We start from the raw sequence: 24,563 nt of genomic DNA on the forward strand, positions 1-24,563 counted from the left end.
TAATTCTCCAAGATGTTAAGGCCAACCTACCTGCCGAGTTCCTTCAAAAACTTTGTGCAAGTGTACCTAGAAGAATTGACACTGTTTTGAAGGCAAATGGTGGTCACACCAAATATTGATTTGATGTAGATTTTTCTTCTGTTCACTCACTTTGCATTTAGTTAATTGATAAATATAATCTATTAACATGTCTATTTTTGAAAGCATTCTTACTTTACAGCATTTTTTCACACCTGCCTAAAACTTTTGCATAGTACTGTAAAAGATTGCAGAAATGATCAAAAAGCTTATTTCTCTCAAATGATGTGCACAAATTTGCTTACAACCTGGTTAGTGAACATTTCTCGCTTGCCAAGATAATCCATCCACCTGACATCCACCTGTGGCATATACAGTGCATTCGGGAAAGTATTCAGACCCCTTGACTTTTAACACATTTTGTTCCGTTACAGCCTTATTCTAAAATTGATTAAATAACAATTTTCCCTCATCAATCTATAACACAATACCCCATAATGACAAAAATCTGAAATACCTTATTTACATAAGTATTCAGACCCTTTGCTGAGTTTAGGTGCATCCTGTTCCCACATCCTTGAGATGTTTCTACAACTTGATTGGAATCCACCTGTGGTAAATGCAATTGATTGGACATGATTTGGAAAGGCACACACCTGTCTATATAAAGGTCCCACAGTTGACAGTGCATGTCAGAGCAAAAACCAAGCCATGAGGTCGAAGGAATTGTCCGTAGAGCTCCGAGACAGGATTGTGTCGAGGCACAGGTCTGGGGAAGGATACCAAAACATTTCTGCAGCATTGAAGATCCCCAAGAACACAGTAAGCACCAAGACTCTTCTTAGAGCTGGGCAATCGTGGGAGAAGGGCCTTGGTCAGGGAGGTGACCATGAACCCAATGGTCATTCTGACAGAGCTCCAGTTTCTCTGTGGACAACCATCTCTGCAGCACTCCACCAATCAGGCCTTTATGGTAGAGTATATATATATATTTTAGAATAAGGCTGTAACGTAACAAAATGTGGAAAAAGTGAAGGGGTCTGAATACTTTTCAAATGCACTGTAAAGAAGCTGATTTAAACAGAATAATTATTACACAGGTGCACCTTGTGCTGGGGGGAATAAAAAAGTCACTCAAATGTGCAGATTTCGTACACAACACAATGCCTCAGATGTCTCTAGTTTTGAGGGAGCGTGCAATTGGCATGCTGACTGCAGGAATGTCCACCTGAGCTGTTGCCAGAGAATTTAATGTTTATTTCTTCTGTTTATTTCTTCTCCAACGTCATTTTAGATAATTTGGCAGTATGTCCAACCGGTCTCACAACAGTAGACCACAGGTATGGCGTCGTGTGAGCGAGTGATTTGCTGATGTCAACGTTGTGAACAGAGTGCCCTATGGTGGGGTTATGGTTAGGCAGGCATAAGCTACGGACAACGAACAAAATTGCGTTTTATCTATGGTATTTTGAATGCACAGAGATACCATGACGAGATCCTGAGGCCCATTTTCGTGCCATTCATCTGCCGTCATCACCTCATGTTTCAGCATGATAATGCACGGCCCCATGTCTCAAGGATTTGTACACAATTCCTGGAAGCTGAAAATGTCCCAATTCTTCCATTGCCTGCATACTCACCAGACATGTCACCCAATGAGTATGTTTGGGATGCTCTGGATTGACTTGTATGACAGCGTGTTCCAGTTCCCACCAACATCCAGCACTTCGCACAACCATTGAAGAGAAGTTGGACAACATTCCACAGGCTACAATCAACAGCCTGATCAACTCTATACGAAGGAGATGTGTCGCACTGCATGAGGCAAATGGTCACACCAGATACTGACTGGTTTTYTGATCCTGATTTTTCTTTAAGGTATCTGACCAACAGATATGTATTCACAGTCATGTGAAATCTATAGATTAGGTCCTAATGAATTTATTTAAATTGACTGATTTCCTTATGTAACGGATGTGAAATGGCTAGCTAGTTAGCGGGTATGCGCTACTAGCATTTCAATCAGTTACGTCACTTGCTCTGAGACTTAAGTAGGGTTTCCCCTTGCTCTGCAAGGGCCGCGGCTTTTGTGGAGCGATGGGTAACGACGCTTCGTGGGTGTCAGTTGTTGATGTGTGCAGAGGGTCCCTGGTTYGCGCCCGTGTCGGGGCGAGGGGACGGTTTAAAGTTATACTGTTACACTTATATGAAGTGTAACTCAGTAAAATCTTTGAAATTGTTGTATGTTGCGTTTATATTTTTGTTCAGTATAGATAGATTTTGGTGTGAAGAAGAATGATTGGAAGCGGCATCTTTCCATGCAACACACTTAGTTATTTCGGGTGTACACTACAGGACTTTGGCCAGGATTTAGCTGCTCAGACAAGTTTTTGAGATTCGAGACAAAATCCCCACGTGGTTCACCGACGCTCGTTTAATTTGAGCTGGTCAAAGACGCAATCTTTAGAACTCTAGGTCCTTGTGATAGAGTACAATTACTACTGCCTAGAACCCAGAGTTTTTCCTGGTCAAGTCACATGGTCAGAAAGAATCCAGGGGCCCGAACTTAAAGTATTACTGCAAAGACTATTTCAGCCATTTCAACTGTCAGTTATTAGCTAGGAAATCATTTTATTAGATGGTATTGGAACATTGCCAATTGTGTGCTAATAGTAGGCTATTCCACAAACAGGCCTGGCAAAGCACTGCATTAAATTTTTAGATTTTAAATCATTAATTTCATGCTTTATTGTAAGATTAGAATAATTGTATTTGATATAGTGACGCACTGCATGACCAAAAGTATGGGGACACCTGCTCATCGAATATCTCATTCCAAAATCATGGGCATTAATATGGAGTTGGTCTGGGGAGGCTTTCTACTAGATGTTAAAACAATGCTTTGGAGACTTGCTTCCATTCAGAGCATTAGTGAGGTCGGGCACCGATGTTGGGCGATTAGGCCTGGCTCGCAGTCTGCGTTCCAATTCATTGCAAAGGTGGTCAATGGGGTTGAGGTGAGGGCTCTGTGCAGGCCAGTCAATTTCTTCCACACCAATCTCAACAAACCATTTCTGTATGGACCTTGCTTCATGCACTGGGGCATTGTCATGCTGAAACAGGAAAAGGACTTCCCCAAATTGTTGCCACAAAGTTGGAAGCACAGAATCATCTAGAATGTCATTCTAAACTGACTTGTTGGAAAGTTGGCATCCTATGACGGTGCCACGTTGAAAGTCACTGAGCTCTTCAGTAAGGCCATTCTACTGCCATTGCATGGCTGTGTGCTCGATTTTATACACCTGTCAGTAACGGGTTTGGCTGAAATAGCCGATCCACTAATTTGAAGGGGTATCCACATACTTTTGTATATATAGTGTATGTACATATAACTAGGAATAAAGTGACTAGACAACAGGAAAGATACACAGTAGTTAGTGTATGGGATGAGTCAAAAAGGTTTGTATATACTTTTATACACTACCGTTCAAAAGTTTGGGGTCACTTAAAAATGTCCTTGTTTTTGAAAGAAAAGCAAATTTTTTTGTCCATTAAAATAACATCGAATTGATCAGAAATACAGTGTAGACATTGTTAATGTTGTAAATGACTATTGTAGCTGGAAACAGCTGATTTTTAATGGAACATATGGAATATATGTAACCGATGTGAAATGGCTAGCTAGTTAGCGGTGGTGCGCGCTAATAGCGTTTCAATTGGTGACGCCACTTGCTCTGAGACCTTGAAGTAGTGGTTCCCCTTGCTCTGCAAGGGCCGCGGCCTTTGTGGAGCGATGGGTAACGATGCTTCGTGGGTGACTGTTGTTGATATGTGCAGAGGGTCCCTGGTTCGCGCCCGGGTCGAGGGGACGGACTAAAGTAATACTGTTACATTGATGCTGTTGACCCGGATAACTGGTTGCTGCGGAAAAGGAGGAGGTCGAAAGGGGGGTGAATGTAACCGATGTGAAATGGCTAGCTAGCGGCGGTGCGCACTAATAGCCTTTCAAGCGGTGACGTCACTCGCTTTGAGACCTTGAAGTAGTGGTTCCCTTTGAAGTACTGGTTCCCCTTGCTCTGCAAAGACCGCGGCCCTTGCAAAGCAAGGGGAACCACTACTTCAAGGTTTCAGAGCAAGTGACGTCACCGACTGAAAGGCTGCTAGCGCGCACCACCGCTCCCTAGCTAGCCATTTCACATCGGTTACATATACAATAATCATTTACAACATTAACAATGTTAACATTGTGTTTCTTTCTGATCAATTTGATGTTATTTTAATGGACAAAAAAAATTGCTTTTCAAAAACAAGGACATTTCTAAGTGACCCCAAACTTTTGAACGGTAGATTATATAGTGTACCTTCAATATAATTTCTATCCATTGTAGTCCTCCATAAGTACTGAAGAGTGCAAATTCTAAATCAATACATTTCCAATACACTTTACATCTGCTAAGTTATCGGTCTCCTGCATTTACAAAGGTCTTTAGAATGAAACTGTGATCATGTTTCTTACAAAAATATATCCCCTCCTGGATTTATCTGTGCACGTAACCTTTGAAAAACAGCTGGTGTGGTTTTTCTCTTGATCTTATCCGCCTAGTCACGTTAGAAAATAATTTACTTATCGTCATACCAACAACCAAAATCAGTTAACCTTGTCCTAGCTCAAGCAGACCAAGCTCACCCAACTCTTTCACCATTAGACAGACATTTTATTAATCTTCTTAGCTCCACTTCCAGCTATGCAAAGAAATATACAAATTACAATAATTCTGAAATGCTATTTTAGATGTTATTCAAATGCTCATGATCAGATGATGTAAAATGTTTTCTGTGTAGTACACGAACAATGGTTATACTATAAATAATGGCTCAAAAGCAAAACGTCATGACTATATGAGGCGTGTGAGTTAAGTTTGGGGAAGCAAATTTTCACCATAAAAATGCACCTTTATAATAAAGCATTCCATGCATCATCGCATTTGCACTTATGCAAGCCTACTATTCTTAATGTGATGAGTAGATTGGATTGTCATAATTTAGGCTAATAATATAACTCAATCCCTGTTGGATGTAATGCTGAGCATGTATAGCGTACAGGCCTAGGCCAGGGCAACTGTCGGCCCTTGGAATAGTAGAATACACAAGGAGCAATTTCGAAATGTGGTTTTACATCAGCATTTTTGGGGGGGGGGGGTTGCTAAATTAGTTTAGCGGTCAGCTATCTAGACYTGTTATCATGGTCAAATTACCAGCCACCATTGATTTTGTTAGTCTCATTCATATATTAAACTGCAAGCATTTCTCTCCACCCTATGGCACAAATATATATATTATTGCAGGAAATGTATTGTAAAACAGCTAATCTTCCTCTCTGCCCCATGGCAAAATGAGTAAAATTGCATGAAATTAGTTAAATTGCTAAATCTTCTCTGCCCCGCGGCAAAATGTGTAGAATTGGAGGAAATTAACTCTAAAACGTTTTATTTATTTACACCACTGTCAAGATGGGGTCCACTAGCTCAAATAAGTTGATAATTGTTATAGTAAAAGTCAGATTAGTCTTATCATTGTTTTCTCCTGACAGCAATAACAGTTTACTTTCCAAACTAGGTTTTCTTGCAATTGTATTTCGAAATATTGCGAAATGCCTGGATGAGCCTTTGCTTTTCAATGAGTCACAACTAAACAATCATGCATTTGGTATTTGCCGTGTGCTGCATTTCCGACTGTAGGCAATGCTTATGGCCCACTGTGGGCAAATCATACTTTAGTAGCCCATTTTAAATGATTTTATTTATTTCTGTAGACAGGAATAGGCTAATTAGGCTATATCATTTTGGCCTTACGGACACGCCACCTATGGTCATGCCTAACTCACATGGATCGATGTGTGGCTAATTAAAGGGGGGGAAATCTATATTAATCTCTAATATCTGACCATCCACATCAATATTGTTGCGCTTAAATTGATCCATGTGAGCATAAGAGACAAAACTGAATGTTTATTGTAACAAGATAAACTATCTGCAGTAGTAATAGTACAACAAAATGGCTGTTGCGGTTGCCGTAGATCCCAAGCCAGCATCAGGGGCGGGGCGTCTAAGGGGCGTGGTGAGGAGCGATGGGGACATCCAGTCTGAGCTAGCAGTCTTCCTGCCTTCAGCGCAGACCTTCATTAACATCACCTCACAGTCCATTGAGAAACCCACCTCAAACCTGCAGAGGAAAAAAAGACACAAAAGTGAGTACATCAAACGCATCCAAAAGTCCTTGAAGTTCTGTCAAAAAGTGACACCCTAACTTTTGATGTGAGGTTGAGTAGGTTCAGTATTCCTAAACTGACAACTATGGTCATGTGAATAGAACATTTAAGCGCACAAACACCATACCACACAGTAAATTAGTCTGAGATAGTGTGTGTGTGTGTGTGTGTGTGTGTGTGTGAGAGATGGTGGTTCTTTCCACTGTGCAGACTGAAGTGGATAGAAGACGTGGAGGATGGTTCCGTACGTGGAGGGGTCTATGGCTCCACCGGGGGGGGTGAGACAGGGTTAGGAGCGGTGGTGGGGGAGTGTGTCCATGGGTACATTCATCTTCATCTCGTTCTCCAGGATCTGGACCAGCTGCTGCATGGAGGGCAGGTGACCCGACTCCAGCTTGGACCACACTGGCACATCTGCCCAGGTAGGTACAAACAAATCAACTCTCCGCACTCTTTTCTGTGTGATGTTTTACAATGATGCAGGGTCCGTGGAGGATTTGTGCATACTCATGCAAACAAGTAATGTGGCAAAGTGAGCCTTACCGTTTAACGTGATTTCAAACGCTCCTGTTGACATACACTGGTTTTCAATCATGTTGCTGAAGAAAAACACCATCATGCAGGCATAAATCTGAGAGAGACAAACAGAAACTCAATATCTACACCAATCGATGAGTGTTTTGCCATGGATTCCATCCTCTCTGGGGCAAAGTTCACTGGTTGTCAATTCAATACTTTGAGTTATAAAGTTTGTATATAACATGTATATAAGTGTTGATAACAATCTCAAATTGTTCCATAGCCTTACGTCTGTGTACCCAGCTCAAGGATAAAACAGCAACATGTTATAACAGTAGGCAGAGGAACACACAAGAGTAATGTAGTGCTCCTGTGTTACTACTTACATAACCCATGTACATTCTTATTTGCCCACAGTGTGTTTTGCATATACTATAGGCACCAAAAGTATTGGGACACTGACACATTTGTTGTTTCAGCTCTGCACTCCAGCACTTTGGATTTGAAATTATACAATGACAATGAGGTTAAAGCTTTCATTTGGAGGGTATTTTCATCCATATCGGGTTTCAATTTTATTGTAAATAAGAATCTACATTAATGTGGATGCTACCATGGTTACAGATAATCCTGAATGAATCATGAATAATGAGTGAGAAAGTTAATCATAAATATACCACCCCCCCCAAAAAAATGCTACCCACCCAGCATGTCTTGGGGGGAGGATATTTGTGCGTCTAACTTTCTCGCTCTACTGTTGGAGCTCACTGTATATATGGATGGGATTTCAATACTGCGTGCACTCTACTTCAGCACCACTGGCTCATGTTACCTTGGAGATCCAGGTTCATAGCCAGGGAAAACAACAAACAGTTGTTATGAACTCCCATGGGTAAGGTATGAGAGAGTGTCTCTCAGTAGTCACTTGTCTATGACTACTCTTACATTTTCAATGTATCTCTTAAGGACTGAGTTAAATAAACAAATCAACATGGCTATACTTAAACTGCAGAGTATTGTTATACAATAACATACGGTATGCCTGTGACGCTAACACCAAGTGYCATGTAGCATTTTTTCCTTAAGAGACTCACCTTATTCTCCTGTCCCCAGACCCAGACGCCTGGGGCTTGCATACCGCAGAGGGCAAAAGGGTCCTTGCCGATGATGATCAGTCCGATCAGTGCCAGCTTGAACATGGACAGGAAGGAAGCAACGTGTCTGAGGACAGCAAACAAGATGTCAACTTCCAGAGAGAGGGTAGAACATAGTGGCAGATATCAAGGTGTAAATCGTCAACAAAGAAAAGGATTTTGCACCCGGCGGTATGTGGTGTGTTAGCCCTTAGGCCCAGAACAGATGAAGACCTGAGGGTCAATTTGTTGTTAACAACCACACATGGGAGAATACATTGCAATACGCTTCCAATTTAAGTGTCAAGTGTTTCCATGGTATGGTGGCACACAGTGTAACCAGTTCTTTTGATATACACTAGATGTCTGATAGGGAGTACTGTGTTGAAGCCACTGTGCCTCCATCTTAGCACTCCTATAGATATTAATTTATTAATGTCTACATTATTATAGACACCTCAATGCATATTGTAATGACATTATGCATTATTACATTGTGAGCTAAACATAAAAATAAAAAGTAAAAACATTTTAATTAAAGTATAATTTTTTGAGATGACTAACTTGTCCCCACAACAACACAAACATGTAAATACATGTAATTTTGTCCTTGAAACATTAAACATTTAACTGAAATACTGTAGAATTCCATTCATTCCTATGGAGGACTGCTCCTACTGGGGAGTGCCAACATGGCCGACCGGTGGCTTCAAAGCCTCTCAATRGCCAATAGATAGCATCAGCAATCCAGGATTTATATACATCATTGAGTGTAATTTACCGGTAGAGGGGTAGAGGAAGGTAGTTCTCTCCCTCAATGCGGATGTCTGGGTACCGCTGGTACAAGACCTGCATGTACTCCTCAAACACCCTCTTGTACCCTCAGGAGATGCTGAGAGAGAGTTACAGAGAGTCAAACAGGGCCAGAGTCAGGGGAACAGACAGAAAAACACACAGTCCTCAGAGGCAAGGCTAGATACACTTGGTCACAGCCAAACATATACACAAACTAAAGTCCAAAGTCATCTTTGATTGGTTGTTGCGACTTCCATGCTAATACTGGTGTGTTGCCAGTAAAGCATGTGGTGACATTTCATTGTATGGCACACGGTTACTCTATTGTACAAATGCATAATTAAACTACTGAATATAACCATTTCACATTCCAAACACAAATCTCCCTTGGTCTGAGTTAATGCCATGCTCTTGATATGGTATAAATTAATCCAACAATTATTGCCTACATGGGTATGCAAATCACAGGATTAACTATTTGACAGTGGAAGTAGAGTAACTAACTAGATGTTTTTTCAAACTCACCACAGATGATTAATTAACAGACAAAACACGGTTGTCATTTAGCTACATAAACATGTGGATGTTGTTAGCTAACCAAAAATATTGCGCTGATTAAGGTTAGTTGACTACACCCACCCAACTTCCTGAACAGAATTAGTTAGTTAGTTACCTAATAGGATTTAACTAACTACAGTAGCTTTGCACTGCCGTAGTTAGGTTCGTTAGTTCGTTACCTCTAGCTAAATAATTAATTCAGGAAAAATGGGTTAGATCATGTTTTGAACAAAAATATGGGACGCTACACCAGTTTGACAGTCAATTTGTTTACATGGAAATTATAACGATTCTGGTTCCGAGACAGGAAATGCAAATTCGGTTTAGACTCACAGGCAAGTAGCTAATGCTAACTGAACAACAGAGGTCTACTCAAAATGTATTGTCCTCCCTTACCAGATTTGGAATTTAAGAAGTGGCCCTGTTGCAAATTGCATCTTCATCTTCTTAATGCCGCTGTTATCAGCCGACGCAGCACAGTACAAGGAGAGAACTCCTAGAAATATGATCGAAAAAGGTAGCCACCTCTCCGCCATTCTGCAACGATTTCTTCACTTCTGTATCAGTCCCGTGCTCCCGTCCCCCACTCTGCTCTGTGAAACTACTGCCGCGTTCACGTTCTAGACGGAACTAGGAAATACTGAAATTTCCGACTTGTTACCTGATTGAACGCGGCACTTATGTAACTGCAACCAGTTAGCAAGTCGGACATTTCAGAGTTCCGACTAGTATGAACGCAGTATATTGCCCGAGAAATTGAGTTAAGTGAAACGTCACAGTACAGAGTGAAAAAATAAGCACATGTATAATAAATTCTGTAATGTTTCTGAGTATGAATATACATGACAGTACACCTTTAAAGACACTTACAAAAAACACGTTCACTAGCCAGTTTTAAGGCTCCTGAGTGGCGCAGCGGTCTAAGGCACTGCATCTCGGTGCTAGAGGCGTCACTATAGACCCTGGTTCGATCACGGGCTGTATCACAACCGGCCGTGATCGGGAGTCCCATAGGGCGGCGCACAATTGGCCCAGCGTCGTCCAGGTTAGGGGGTAGCCTTCATTGTAAATAATATATTTTTCTTAACTGACATGCCCAGTTAAATAAAAAAGAACGTTGCTCAACCAGAGAAAGTCTGTTTAGAAAACATCTAAGAAGAAAGAGTGCCTTTCTATGTTATTGGAATGTAAATTTATTTCGCATGTATCTAAAAAAGGTTTAGTCCAACCCAGGGGACTAAAGGGGCCAGGGGTCAGGTTTTTTTTGTGTGTGGGGGGGGGATTGAAATTACTTCATTCAAAAGTGAAGTATGACATAGTAGCCCAATGAGAGGAAGCCCAGTGGCCGGCAGTAGGAGAAGATGAAACGAGATGGATTTTGGCCGACATTCCGCTAATTTTCTTATCGATTAAACATTTGATCTCAATACAGTTTTCTGTTACCAAAACTAGAATCTATTACTAACAGAGTGGACTAAAGTTTTTTTAAATGCCGTTGTTTATTCACAGAGTAGGCGTTCCTTAACGGAAATATGCAAATATATTAGAACACGCCAATGGGATCTCGCTAGCTTTTGCGTGTTCTGCCACTATGACTCATTTCTAGCCAATTGAAATGACAAGCTGTGGTCTATCTTGGTTTAGTTATAAAACTCTTTGGCATAGGTAAATAGATACACGTCATCATTAAAAACCGCATCACAAGAGCGAACGCTTTAAAATTGATGCGCAACGAGCGTTCAATGAGTAGGTGACCGTTTACCTGTACAATTGAATTATCAACAACAAAAAATATGTCAATTGTAATATTGAATTATCTTACTGCACACAACCAAGTGCAGTGCCTTGCCTGTCATCTGACTGTGGATTGGATATATTAGTACTGTAATGACCCTGCGTTTATAAGCGCGAATATCGACTCTGCCGCTTGAGTACATTCTGATCATTGTTTGTTTGGGTAACCATTGTCCTACCTTACATGTTCCCCTATACAAGAATGAAGACACTACTGAAATTAATTTTTTAAAACGACTGAAATTAATTTGAAATGAACATGTCACTGTCAATGCAGCCATCGAAGTCAAGTGCATTAGGTTTGCATTTACTACATATATCAAAGTCGAAAGAGCTGAAGTACTAGAATTGTGAAACTACACTAGCAAATGCAATAATATGGTAAGCGATAGTTTGTAATGATCAAAGTGGGAAGAACTATATCGCGACACAGTGGGCGGCGGAAAGATATAGCAAATATACATTGCAAGTTCGAAATGCGGTCTTCCTGTGTGGGCGGGCTTAAGACTTTGCATACGTAGACATTTGTCCTGCTTTTATTCTCCCTTTTGAAACATTTTGTACTGTAGAGTAGACGAGTGCCAGCTGCATACCAGTGAGCCATATTAACCATATAACTAACATTCCACATTTTTGTAAAATAATTCMTAACCTACTTATTTGGAAGATGGTCGCCAAACAGAGGATTCGTATGGCCAACGAAAAACACAGCAAGAATATCACGCAAAGAGGCAACGTAGCCAAATCTACGGTAACATTTGAACTATTTTATTTTGGTTTGCAAACGGGTTAAGGAATATGTTACTTAAAATGAGTAACTAGCAAATGCTTAATTGTCTGATTGTTTGCTAGTTTTTTTTGTTTCATTTTTTTGTCAACATATACTTATGCTTTGCCCTTAGTATATGCAAATTGCCAAGTTGCCCAGCTCTCAATCTTTGGTCAGCTGTTGCGGTAGTATCCATGAAATGTAACATCATACAAAGTTGTTTACATTCTATTTAAACAGCTGTATGTTTCTGATTACCGGTTTGAGAATTATACATGTTTGACCGTTGACATGTTAGTACAGTAGCATGACGTGTACTGTATTTGGTTTCACAGAGAAACCCTCAAGATGATAAGGTGGCTGTGGGACCCTGGCTGTTGGCACTCTTCATCTTTGTTGTGTGTGGATCAGGTGAGTTCTGTTGACTATTTTACTAATTTCCCAGTGATGATGAGCAGAACTCTGAAATTGATCCGTACTTTATTCCAGACACTTTTGTTGATCTGAAAGGATTGGAAAGGTGTATCCAACATTCTGCCGAGCTTGTCATAAGGCCAGATAAAACTAAATTGCTTACCTATCTATACCTTTGAGGTCTACAAGTGTAGATTTGGAACGTGAAATCGTAGTGCTGGGGCAAATTGTGTCCTCCCTTTGCTTCTTTCTTCATATCTGAAATGAGCATGCGTATACAGAATCTTTTTTTTTCTTTTTTTTCTCAACCGTGTGCAGGTGTTCACATTCCCACAGGTGTGATGTCTTGTACGACTTGTTATGTTGCTGAATATAACATTGAAATAAAAAACATATATCATAACCTTATCTCACAAACAGTCTTTAAAGTAGACCAGGGGTATAATCATTAGTCCAAACTGTAGCAAACAGAAAATCTTTTGCAACAAAAATTTGTTTCTATTGGACAAATTCAGGTAGGTCTCTCCCTGTTTGGTTCTGTTTGGTTCCTAGTGTAGACCCACGTCTACAGTATGAAAGTCCCACCTAATTCCTGGATCATGGACCACTCTGTTTTTGAATGGCCTTCAAGATTATATCATCAAATTCATATGTAAGATTATATTCATATTCGTGGAATAATTTACATTTACCTGATGCCTTTCATTAATGTTTTTCAATTATGTTTTATTTTTGTGTAATTGAACATGTTCAACGGCATTGGGTAGAATTAAATTAATCCACAAATACTAATAGAATTGTACATATACAGTATCTTAAATGGTCACGGTTTCATGATGCTATAATAAGGCCATTCAAAAACAGTGTGGGACATGATCCAGGAAGTAGGCAGGACCTTCATACTGTATTCAAACCAAGCAATGGTCTCATTAGGGGTTTGTTAGGCTCTTTAATATATGCCATATAGCAGACGCTTTTATCCAAAGTGACTTACAGTCATGCGTGCATACATTTTACGTATGGGTGGTCTCTGGAATCGAATCCACTACCCTGGCATTACAAGCGCCGTGCTCTACCAACTGAGCTACAAAGGACCACTATATCTCCTGACAGCCATAGGGTTGTCAGCCTTTGCACATCTATCTTTTTGTCAATATTTGCTTTTAACAGGCAATATCAATGCGTTTGTTGCCTCTCTCAGCTAATATTAGGGAAAGACAAATCTTGATAAGTGTTCGAAGAACTCCGCCTGCTAACTGTTGGGAGACTGTTTTCATCTTTTATCCTGGGTCAGACAGAATGTTTGTACTGTTTCTGTGTGGTCTGATTTGACATTTTGGCTTACTCCCTTGTMCTCCCCTCCCACTGTTTGTCCCAGTCCAGGCTTTTACTAGTCAGTGGGTTTGGCAACACTTTCAGAGATTCCAGCAGAATATAATAGAGGAATTACATTAGTCACCTTGGAAACATAAATTAATACTTTGCAGGAAAGGAGGGATATAGTCACACTGGCGAGTTAAAAGAAAGGAGAAAAGGTAGAGTAGACTATTCCAGCAGTACATTCTGGTCAGTTCCCAACAGTGTTCCGAGCTTCAATGGCGACTGCTGTTGTCAGTGAATAAAAACCTTCACTTTGGGTCAGGGTTTTCTAGCGTCATCTGAGGTATTCTTTGACTCAGCTAAATTCCTTGTCAATGAACTCCAGTGTAGATTTGTTTTCTTAACATCAGAATTATCTCTCTCCACAGCTATCTTCCAGATCATTCAGAGCATTCGGATGGGCATGTAGGATGACATGTCCACCCCGTCCATTCCACTCAGTATCCGCCGAACCAAGTACCACCTCTCTCAGCTCGATGACGTCCCATTATCCTTCACTCAACATTCTCAGTCTTCTTAAGTTGCACACAGCTAGGCCAAGGACGATGAGCCACTGTCTTGCACTTTTAGTGACTTTCTGTTCTTAATTTGTATTATTTTGTTTGACCTTTGTTATTTGTCTTTCTGGTTACTTTTGGCAAGCTCTGTCAAGTCATTCCTACCTTGTGCCTTAAATGATAGAGGTTAACAATTTTCAGCACACAACAAAAAGCCATTCAAGCTGCATTCCAATAGTGGGGTTTCTGAAATAATAAGGTGATGTGCTCTGTCAATCTCAGGCAAGTTGGCCATCTTGTGGAATTGTGAGCTCTGTTTTTGGTGGTCCTTTCTGGAAGTCTTATTTGCCACCACTTTGTTGTAATTTCAGTGTGTAATATGAACTACAATTTCTTCTTTCATTTAGTGTATTGAAAGAAATGTTCTGTTTTGCTTTGAACATGTTTTCTGTTTGGTAGAATGACCAAATGTCTTGGTCAGACTGGAAAGAAATTCAGCAACACAAATCTTAGCACAAGATTTGAAGCTGGATATAATACTCATGCCAAAAGAACAACTAAATGGTAGAAACCAGAGCCATGTATTTAGAAAGTTAGGACATTGAAGTTATGGCATTATGATCCATTTACATGACACCGTATAATCAAAGAGTTCCATATGGCAGCCATGTTAGCTCCCTATGGACAATATTAACCAATAGCAGTTCATGGAATTTTCTAAATTTTAAACAATGCTATGTAACTGAATGTCTATAATTAAAATACTTGTCATATAAATGAAATGCTCAAAGCCGCTAACATGGTGTTGGTTTAAGAAGTTGGGCAAACTCTATATGGTTTTGGTAGAAATTAGTGGTACGTAATGATAAGCAGTCCTATTGTTTTTTTGCGGTCTAGTCCTCATCTACTTTTTAAATATTTTGTATCTATTGATTGGCCCTCCTATTCTTGGGGCTTTGGGATTGTCAACTGATCCACAGTCAGTTGAATATGGATCAGTAAAAGTAAGAAGGACATCTTCAAGCTTTGATAGTTGATCTGACGTCCTGTCCTCATGTTTACGGAAACAGTTCAAGGCTCAAGCTTACTGGATAAACTGTAATTATCTTCACTAAACCAGTGTTTAGAAGTAAATATTAAGGGCTGGATGAAAATGTCAACCTGGTTATTTTACTGTGCATAAAGTATGCTGGCAATGTAAGAGCGAAATTAATTAAATATGATAATTGGTACATTATTTTGTGTGCTTTTCTTATGTAAGATACCAATCACCCAGAATAAATACGAACATATTTGCATGTACAGTTGAAGTTGGAAGTTTACATACAATTTAGCCAAGTACATTTTTAAACTCAGTTTTTCACAATTCCTGACATTTAATCCCAGTAAAAATTCCCCGTCTTAGGTCAGTTAGGATCACCACTTTATTTTAAGAATGTGAAATGTCAAAATAATAGTAGAGAGACTGATTTATTTCAGCTTTTATTTCTTTCATCACATTCCCAGTGGGTCAGAAGTTTACATACACTCAATTAGTATTTGGTAGCATTGCCTTTCAATTGTTTAACTTGGGTCAAATGTTTCAGGTAGCCTTACACAAGCTTCCCACAATAAGTTGGGTGAATTTTGGCCCATTCCTCTTGACCGAGCTGGTGTAACCGAGTCAGGTTTTTAGGCCTCCTTGCTCACTCACGCTTTTCAGTTCTGGCCACAAATGTTCTATGGGATTGAGGTCAGGGCTTTGTGATGGCCACTCCAATACCTTGACTTTGTTGTCCTTAAGCCATTTTGCCACAACTTTGGAAGTATGCTTGGGGTCTGCATTGTCAATTTTGAAGACCCATTTGCGACCAAGCTTTAACTTCCTGACTGATGTTGCTTCAATATATCCACATCATTTCCCTACCTCATGATGCCATCTATTTTGTGAAGTGCACCAGTCCCCCCTCCAGCAAAGCACCCCCACAACATGATGCTGCCACCCCCGTGCTTCACGATTGGGATGGTGTTCTTCGGCATGCAAGCATCCCCATTTTTCCTCCAAACATAACTTTGGTCATTAGGGCCAAATAGTTCTATTTTTGTTTCATCAGACCAGAGGACATTTCTCCAAAAAGTACGATCTTTATCCCCATGTGCAGTTGCAAACGTAGTCTGGATTTTTTATGGCGGTTTTGGAGCAGTGGCTTCTTCTTTGCTGAGCGGCATTTCAGGTTATGCCAATATAGGACTCGTTTTACTGTGGATATAGATACTTTTGTACCTGTTTCCTCCAGCATCTTCACAAGGTCCTTTGCTGTTGTTCTGGGATTGATTTGCACTTTTTGCACCAAAGTACGTTCATCTCCAGGAGACAGAACGCGTCTCCTTCCTGAGCGGTATGACGGCTGCGTGGTCCCATGGTGTTTATACTTGCGTACAATTGTTTGTACAGATGAACGTGGTACCTTCAGGCGTTTGGAAATTGCTCCCAAGGATGAACCAGACTTGTGGAGGTCTCCAATTTTTTTTCTGAGGTCTTGGCTGATTTCTTTTGATTTCCCCATGATGTCAAGCAAAGAGGCACTGAGTTTGAAGGTAGGCCTTCATTTTCTGGAATTTTCCAAGCTGTTTAAAGTCACAGTCAACTTAGTGAATGTAAACTTCTGACCCACTGGAATTGTGATACAGTGAATTATGAGTGAAATAGTCTGTCTGTAAATAATTGTTGGAAAAATTACTTGTGTCATGCACAAAGTAGATGTCCTAACCGACTTGCCAAAACTATAATTTGTTAACAAGAAATTTGTGGAATGGTTGAAAAACGAGTTTTAATGGCTCCAACCTAAGTGTATGTAAACTTCCGACTTCAACTGTATGTACACACACATACATCAGTGGAGGCTGCTGAGGGGAGGATGGCTCAAAATAATAGCTGGACTAATATCAAACACATGGTTTTGATGTTTGATTCCATTCACTACATTCCAGTCATAACACTTCGTTCCAGCCATTATTATGAGACATCCTCCACTGGCATGCATACATACATAATATTGTAGTTTCCTGAAAAGAATTTGCCTGAATAGTTAGTTGCCTCAAGGTGGCAGAATAATACCGTTCTCCGACTTCAGAGATTTTAGCGTAAAATTCACCGGAAACATCAGACCACGCATAAAAAATAACGTCATTTCCTGGAAAAATGTTCTGGTTGTTGTAGTTCCTATGTGGAGTAAACCACATACTGTAATGTCTTTGAGTAAACCTGTCAATCCGAGGATTGCAGAAGTACTGTGTTGATAATCCGTCTGCTCTTCCCCTCTACATATCGAGCTGCTGGCACAGTTCGTGACATTGGACTAACGTTACCGGCATGTTGGGATTCGGTAAATTGTTATACTAGCTAGTTGTTGAATTTAGCGTTAGCCAACAGCTAGCTAGTTAGCATCAGAAAGCGCACCAACTTCACAGTCAGTAGGTAGCAAAGATTTTCATAGAACACTGCCTATGAGCTAGTTTGCAACAGTAACGTTAGCTACTTCTACACTACARACCCCAGGCCAAGCACAACGGTAAGTTCGTAAATCATATTACAGCTAAGTATTTTTAGCTAGCTAGCTATAGTGTGATCAGATTGGTTTTCCAGAGAGTTATACTTGGCACAACTGGCTACCTAGCTAGCTACGTACTTTGTTGGATTGTCAGAGATAGTCAAACTAATATATGGAAGACAGCTTGTTAAGACTGGACATCTGCACTTCGAGGTCACTCTCTCTTTGTCAGTTAAACGAAGCTAGCTACGTGTGATAACCCCTACCTCCGCCTTTCTCTCTACTATTAGATGACAATCGATTGCTGTAGATTGTAGCCAGCAGATACGCCCCGTTTGCTTACAGCTGCACAAGGTCGGACAGGCTTCCCGTGTAAATGCATCCATTGGCATACTTCCATCCAAACAGTTTGGTACAGTTAAGCATATTTTATGACAACAGTTTGTGACGTTTTGGTCTTCGGCAAGGTTTTTGTTGGCTGGTCGTGCACACACTTTTTTTTGAGTCAATGCTCCTTTATTGGTGATTGTTGTCAGTGTTTGTTGTCAGTCAACAAGAGATGACACATTTTCATGCAATTTTTTTCACTTAAGAAATACTGCACCAAACATCCCAGTTTGATGTAAAATTGCGAGACAGATCTCCTTGGCAAAAACGTCAAAATTAATGATTTCTTTAGTTATTTTAGATTCATTCTGACTATTTTGAGAAAGTGGCTACAGTGACTCAAGATGGGTAAACAGTAATATTGCTGCTTTTTTTCTTGTTATTCAAGTATAGATACTTTCAAGTGAAGGTCGAAGGTTCGTCTCGAGAAAATATTTTGTGTGCATGAACAACCGGGGGAAAAAACTTTTGGAAAGTAAGCATGCGGACGCCTTTACTCGACACAGGAAGCCCGTCTGACCCTTGTGCAGCTGTAGGTGAGCCTTCCATGAGATCAGTAGTGGGTTGTGACTTTACAAGTATTATTATTTTCCAGTCTACAGACAATAATCTTCTAGCAAAGTGGGTGGGGGAGGGAGGGAGTGAGTGAGTGACAACTTTGGTGATACATACACACACCATACGTTTTACTATCCGTGTGTGAACCTAAAATTGATTTAAATTAAAAATCATATTTTCAATAATCCCTAACTCATATCACTATCCCCTAACCGTAATTGTAGCCCCAAACCTAACCGCTAAGCATAAAATAGCCTCTGTACTCGTGGGGAAGTGGGAACTGTCCCAATGAGGGAGACTTTTCCTTGTTTTTCTATCCTTGTGGGGACTTTTGGGGATTTCCGGTACCCATGAAGATAGTAGTACAAGCCCACACAGTCACTTTGCTAGATGATGTAGACTGGAATGGAATACTTTTTGTAGTTTAAAGTGGCTAACTGGTCCCATGGAACATACACACGGGTAAATAGTTATGAGAACGTTGTGTTTTAACTGTTTCAGTTTGGCACCAGTTTACATTTCAAGTAGCCTATCACTTTTGTTAGTGCAATTAGACGAGGCAAAAAATACATATCTTAAATTCTTAAAATTTGCATATTTATTATTTCAACACCAGTCCGTGCATGAAACCTGAACGGTATTAGTGTCGACTTGAAAGTGTGGGTGATTGAAAGGCCAGTGAACGTGTTCACCGAGAACATGCCTGGGTTATTATGTAACCGCACCATTCGACCCTGCCGGCAGACGCAAAGACACCACTCGACCTTTCTACCTCCTTGTAGTGCCTAGTGGATGGACGCCGCCCTGTGGTGGATAATGGAATTGGTGTGAATTGCATTCAATGTAGACTCACTGGGGAGAGACTGATCTATGACAGACAGGTAACTGCCAAAATAAAGGAAACACTTGAGTTAATGAGGGATACAAAGTATATTGAAAGCAGGTGCTTCCACACAGGTGTGGTTCCTGAGTTATTTAAGCAAGAAACATCCCATCATGCTTAGGGTCATGTATATAAATGCCCAGTTGCCCATCATTTTGACTACCATGGCTAGAAGAGAGATCTCAGTGACTTTGAAACAGGGGGGTTAAAGGGTGTGTGTGTGTCAGTCACCAGATTTAAAACCAATCAAACACTTATGGGAGATTCTGGAGCGGCGCCTGAGACAGCGTTTTCCAACACCATCAACAAAACAGCTGATGGAATGTCTCATGGAAGAATGGTGTCACATCCCTCCAATAGAGTTCCTGACACTTGTAGAATCTATGCCAAGGTGTATTGAAGCTGATCTGGTGGCTCATGGAGGTCCAAAGCCCTATTAAGACACTTTATTTTGGTGTTTCCTTTATTTTGACAGGCTTATTTCTTACAAAGGTATAACCTTCAGTAGCTGCAATAAGACTCCTTGTTTGCACATCCCGCTACAGGTGAATGTTGTTTTTGTCCATGCAGACAGCAAATTATCTTTTTTGGAATAGTGCATCTTATTGCTTTTTTTCTTTAAGCAAGATGATAGCTGTTATGGTGTGTGTGTAACATTTCAGCCCCGGGATGGAGGCCCACAGCTCAAGCCGGTCCAGCCTGTCCAGGAAGAGGAGGAGAGATGGGTCTAACGGAGAGACCGAGGAGGTAGAACGGCCAGGGAAAGTCCCAAGATCCACCGTGGTGAGTGAGAAAGAGGCTTTGTGTGTGAGCATTTACAGGGAGTTGATGTGTGTTGGTTAAGATAAGATAGTGAGTCATGATTCTTAGGAAGGAAACCCTTCTCATGGTTGTCATGGTAATTATGTGTATTCGTACACTAGGGTTTAAAAGATCCCGCCCCCTATGCTGATGAGCTAGAGTCAGCTGAGGACACTCCATACCTGCGAGTCAGTATGGAGGAGGCCAAGAGGGGAACTCCATGTGAGTCGCACACACATCAACACACACTACACTCAGAAACACATCTGAATCACTCTCAAACTGTAGCAAGCAGCACCATTCAAAAGACATGAACAGTTCTGAAAATATAAGGAATGTTTCTCTTTTGACGTGACCTGTGATTGGCTATCATCACCATCATGTCACTCTCCCACAGTTGATAGGCCAGTTCGGGTATATGCAGATGGCATCTTTGATGTGTTCCACTCAGGCCATGCCCGGGCCCTCATGCAGGCCAAGGGCCTCTTTCCGAACACACACCTCATTGTGGGCGGTGAGTGTCTCACTCTGGTTGTCAACCTTTCCTTGCTCAACATGCCTTGAGTGCCCTCTTGCTGGTTTACTGTCTGTCCATTTATTTGGTTCTTCGAGGAAATAGTTTTTCGGAGGCATAATGCCAAGCACCCTCTATGTAAAGTGCTAGAACTAATTCAAGTTTATTCACTTCCCCTGAACCCCCGKGCTTCTTTTCCTCTCGTCTCAGTGTGTAGTGATGACCTGACACACAAGTTCAAAGGGTTCACGGTGATGAACGAGGATGAGCGCTACGACGCAGTCAGCCACTGCCGCTACGTGGACGAGGTAGTCAGGAACGCGCCCTGGACGCTTACACCCGAGTTCCTCTCCAAGCACAGAGTGAGAGAGAGGGAAGGATGGGGGGAAATGGAACGCAATTTTGTGCGTTCAGAATGTGTATTTTGTCTGTGCAGTGTATAATGTATTCCTTCTCTCATTCACCCCCCTCACCCCACCAGATCGACTTTGTTGCCCATGACGACATCCCATATACATCAGCAGGCCAGGACGACGTTTACAAGCACATCAAGGAGGCGGGTGGGTATCATGACAACCAGCAGGAATGTCCAAAATGAATGTCCTGGTACCGTGTGTCTGTCACGATGACCTCTCACCGTTTGGCCCCTTGTACCTACAGGCATGTTTGCACCTACCCAGAGAACGGAGGGAATCTCCACCTCGGACATCATCACGCGCATCGTCCGCGACTATGATGTGTACGTGAGACGCAACCTGCAACGCGGCTACACGGCCAAGGAGCTCAACGTCAGCTTCATCAATGTAACACTTCATGTTACTATCATTCTTATTAGTAGTAATGATGGTATTTGGTTGTGCCGACTTTTGATGAGTCATAAGGAGCAGTAGTTGTGAGAGGTAGCTATTTGTCATTGGSATCGCAGTGCTTAAGGCGTCACTACAGACCCGGGTTCAATGCCAGGCTGTGTTACAGCCGGCCCATGACCGGGAGACCCATGAGGCAGCGCACAATTGGCCCAGCATCGTCCGGGTTAGGGGAGGGTTTTACCGGTCGGGATTTCCTTGTCCAATCTCGCTCTAGSGACTCCTTGTGGCGGACTGACTTCGATTGTCAGCTGGACGGTGTTTCCTCCAACACATTGGTGCGGCTGGCATCCGGGTTAGGCGAGCAGTGCGACTTGTTAGGGTCGTGTTTCGGAGAACACATGACTCACGACCTTCGCCTCTCCCGAGTCCGTAGGGGAGTTGCAGCGATGGGACAATTGGATACCATGAAATTGGGGTGAAAAATGTATATTTGTCATGGGTGACAGTGGAATCAGAATTAGTTGTGGTACTAGTTGTATTTGAATAAAAGCTGCTAGGAAACATGATTTGTTTACTAGTTTAGTGCAGCCTCACTTGCCAAGGTCTGGTGTTATGACACTGCACTGGTATGACACTGTGTCCCTGTCTTTCAGGAGAAGAAGTACCACCTGCAAGAGCGTGTGGACAAGGTGAAGAGGAAGGTGAAAGATGTGGAGGAGAAGAGTAAAGAGTTTGTGCAGAAGGTGGAGAACAAGAGCATCGACCTCATCCAGAAGTGGGAGGAGAAGTCCCGGGAGTTCATTGGCAACTTTCTGCAGATGTTCGGCCCTGAGGGAGCACTGGTGAGAACTTTTTGTTTTGTGTGTGTATTGTAATGTAGACTAGAATGGTGTCTTTTGTGGCAATCCTAATTTACTGCTCTGGAGAATAATATAGTGTAGAGTTCAATGGAAGATGTCATGCTGTAGATCCACGTGGATTTGTTTTATAGCCTAAGAACAACAAATTAACTTGAAATCTAGACTGAGATGCCACCTCTCTCTCTCTCTCTCTCTAGAAGCACATGTTGAAGGAGGGCAGAGGCCGCATGCTGCAGGCCATCAGCCCCAGCAGCAGCCCCACCCGCGAGCGCTCCCCCTCGCCCTTCTTAAACAAGCCCTCACCTTCCCCTCCATCCCACCACAGCGCAGCACGGGGATACCCCATCAGCGAGGATGATGAGTCTGATGAAGATTAAGGCTCCCCTTTTTTTTTAGTCTGTTAATCCCGCCCCTCGACAATATCAGCATTCAACCCCTCCAAACAAATCATCAGTATGTCCACTTATATCTGTATAGCATTGTCTCTCACTTAATTTGCTCTACCCGTTTCATTTTTTCACTCCCTTTCTCAATTGGTGTCCATTTATGGACTGTACTACTTCATCAGTCAGAGGGGGGTTAATGCACATTGTAGCGGTCACATCTCTTTATTTTATTCAGTCAGTAACCACTACTCACTGGAGGCATTTGGAGCTGTGTGTTCATTACCCTTCATGTTACATTTGTCACTTTTAAATTTTAATTTCACATATATTATTTCTCACTGATAGGAACATTTCTGATGCACACTTCCTACTCAAGATGTTAATCTTAGCGAGGTGATTTTATTTTGTTAACCTTGAGTTTAGTGGGGAATTCATATTCATACATATTGTGTTGAGGGGTGTTCGGTGCACTGTTGAATTCCTTCTCAGCAGAGCTGAGTCTTTTTCTTTGCAATGTAGGAACCATCAGTCCCTTGATCTCCCCTTGAAGTGTTAGTGTCTGAGTGTGTGCATGTATGTGTGTAAACTGCTAGTTTGTGTAGGCATGTCAATGTCCTCCATCTATGGACTGACCTGGATTCAGCTTGACCTGTTTTGCACATAATAATGCTTAGTTGGTTTTGATGGTCAGTCTTTGGACAGTGGACTTCAAAGTATAGTGCCCAGCGTTTGAACTACAGAACTAGATCTCGTTCAGTAGGGCTCAAAGGGAAAACTTATTTCCAGGAGGTTCTRGTAAACCCCCCCCCAAAATGTGCCCAATAACAAGACTTCATTTAAAAAAACGACTGGAATACAATTTTATCCCGGTCCCATCTCTCCTCCTGTAGTTGGGCATTGTTTGTTTTTGGCTGTTGGCCCACCCCTTACTGGTCTTTGTCTCGATGGTGGCAAAGCAGGAGTGTTTGTTTTATTTCCTATATACAGTAGGGTAGCTGAAATATGGGATTATTTTAAGCATAGTATTGTAACCATGTTAGATTAAAGAATCAGTCCACTAAAATGTATCAGTTAAAATTGCTTCTCAGTAGGGGCATGGGCTATAGATCACTTGGTGGCAAGAGTTGTCTAACTATCCTTCCACTATATACATGGATACAAGAACAATGTTTTACTGTTTGGGTTGAATTTGTTTAGCTCCTGAATGTGCAGGGCTAAGAGAAACCAGTAGAACATGTAAATGGWATAAATAAAGTTAACCATGTTGAATCCTCAATCCCTGGTCCTGCTGTATTAATGTGCTTGATTGTGAAACTCAATGCTCATTGATCACACGACCGAGAAACAGTTACTACACTCCAGACCAGCCACACATTAAATCAGAGAACCCTGCTCAGTGCATTAGCTGGACCTATCCTTCGGGTTTTGTAAAATATTGAGATTGATTGGGCTGTGACCCTCGTCAAATCAACAGTAATCTACGCCAGGTCATGTTGTATCGTTCAGAAACATCTTTTCCATAATGTATTCTCGCAAGGCAGACAGCACGTATGCATTTTTATCAAGAGCAAACATTTATGCATGTGAAACCATGTATCTATCCCAAGTCATTGCTTGACATGTCACTTTGTTTAGAAATTTGTTCAATCACTTCTCACCTTACAATAAGGCACAAGGGTTTGTGGTATAT

The 24,563-nt window shown here is 41.4% G+C and overlaps 3 protein-coding genes across 7 annotated transcripts; 2 read left to right on the top strand and 1 right to left on the bottom strand.

Moving 5' to 3' along the window:
• Nucleotides 1-5,799: 5,799 nt before the first annotated feature.
• Nucleotides 5,800-10,047, bottom strand: LOC111978926 (thioredoxin reductase-like selenoprotein T1a). The gene is made up of 6 exons (XM_024009174.2): nucleotides 9,688-10,047; nucleotides 8,720-8,830; nucleotides 7,900-8,026; nucleotides 6,830-6,917; nucleotides 6,535-6,700; nucleotides 5,800-6,240 (listed from the first exon to the last, which is right to left on the bottom strand). The coding sequence occupies exons 1-5, from the start codon at nucleotides 9,825-9,827 to the stop codon at nucleotides 6,576-6,578; spliced, it is 591 nt and encodes a 196-aa protein (XP_023864942.1). The 5' UTR covers nucleotides 9,828-10,047; the 3' UTR covers nucleotides 5,800-6,240; nucleotides 6,535-6,575.
• A 1,525-nt stretch (nucleotides 10,048-11,572) lies between these two features.
• Nucleotides 11,573-14,707, top strand: LOC111978927 (stress-associated endoplasmic reticulum protein 1). The gene is made up of 3 exons (XM_024009175.2): nucleotides 11,573-11,836; nucleotides 12,190-12,265; nucleotides 14,017-14,707. Exons 1-3 carry the CDS (start codon nucleotides 11,753-11,755, stop codon nucleotides 14,055-14,057), a joined length of 201 nt encoding a protein of 66 aa, XP_023864943.1. The 5' UTR covers nucleotides 11,573-11,752; the 3' UTR covers nucleotides 14,058-14,707.
• Nucleotides 14,708-17,334: 2,627 nt separating this feature from the next.
• On the top strand, nucleotides 17,335-23,462 carry pcyt1aa (phosphate cytidylyltransferase 1A, choline a). Of its 5 annotated transcripts, none has more exons than XM_024010200.2 (10): nucleotides 17,335-17,696; nucleotides 19,365-19,501; nucleotides 20,166-20,286; nucleotides 20,427-20,526; nucleotides 20,702-20,818; nucleotides 21,029-21,180; nucleotides 21,300-21,378; nucleotides 21,479-21,621; nucleotides 22,281-22,469; nucleotides 22,685-23,462. In XM_024010200.2, exons 2-10 carry the CDS (start codon nucleotides 19,491-19,493, stop codon nucleotides 22,862-22,864), a joined length of 1,092 nt encoding a protein of 363 aa, XP_023865968.1. In that variant the 5' UTR covers nucleotides 17,335-17,696; nucleotides 19,365-19,490; the 3' UTR covers nucleotides 22,865-23,462. The 5 variants fall into 5 exon arrangements, with proteins under 5 accessions (XP_023865968.1, XP_023865969.1, XP_070305058.1 ...); XM_070448957.1 differs by having other exon boundaries at nucleotides 17,606-17,696; nucleotides 19,365-19,445; XM_024010203.2 differs by lacking the exon at nucleotides 19,365-19,501 and adding an exon at nucleotides 19,979-20,048 and having other exon boundaries at nucleotides 17,621-17,696.
• The last annotated feature ends 1,101 nt before the right edge of the window (nucleotides 23,463-24,563 follow it).

This window comes from Salvelinus sp. IW2-2015, linkage group LG19, assembly GCF_002910315.2.
Source record: "Salvelinus sp. IW2-2015 linkage group LG19, ASM291031v2, whole genome shotgun sequence".
NCBI lineage: Eukaryota > Metazoa > Chordata > Actinopteri > Salmoniformes > Salmonidae > Salvelinus > Salvelinus sp. IW2-2015.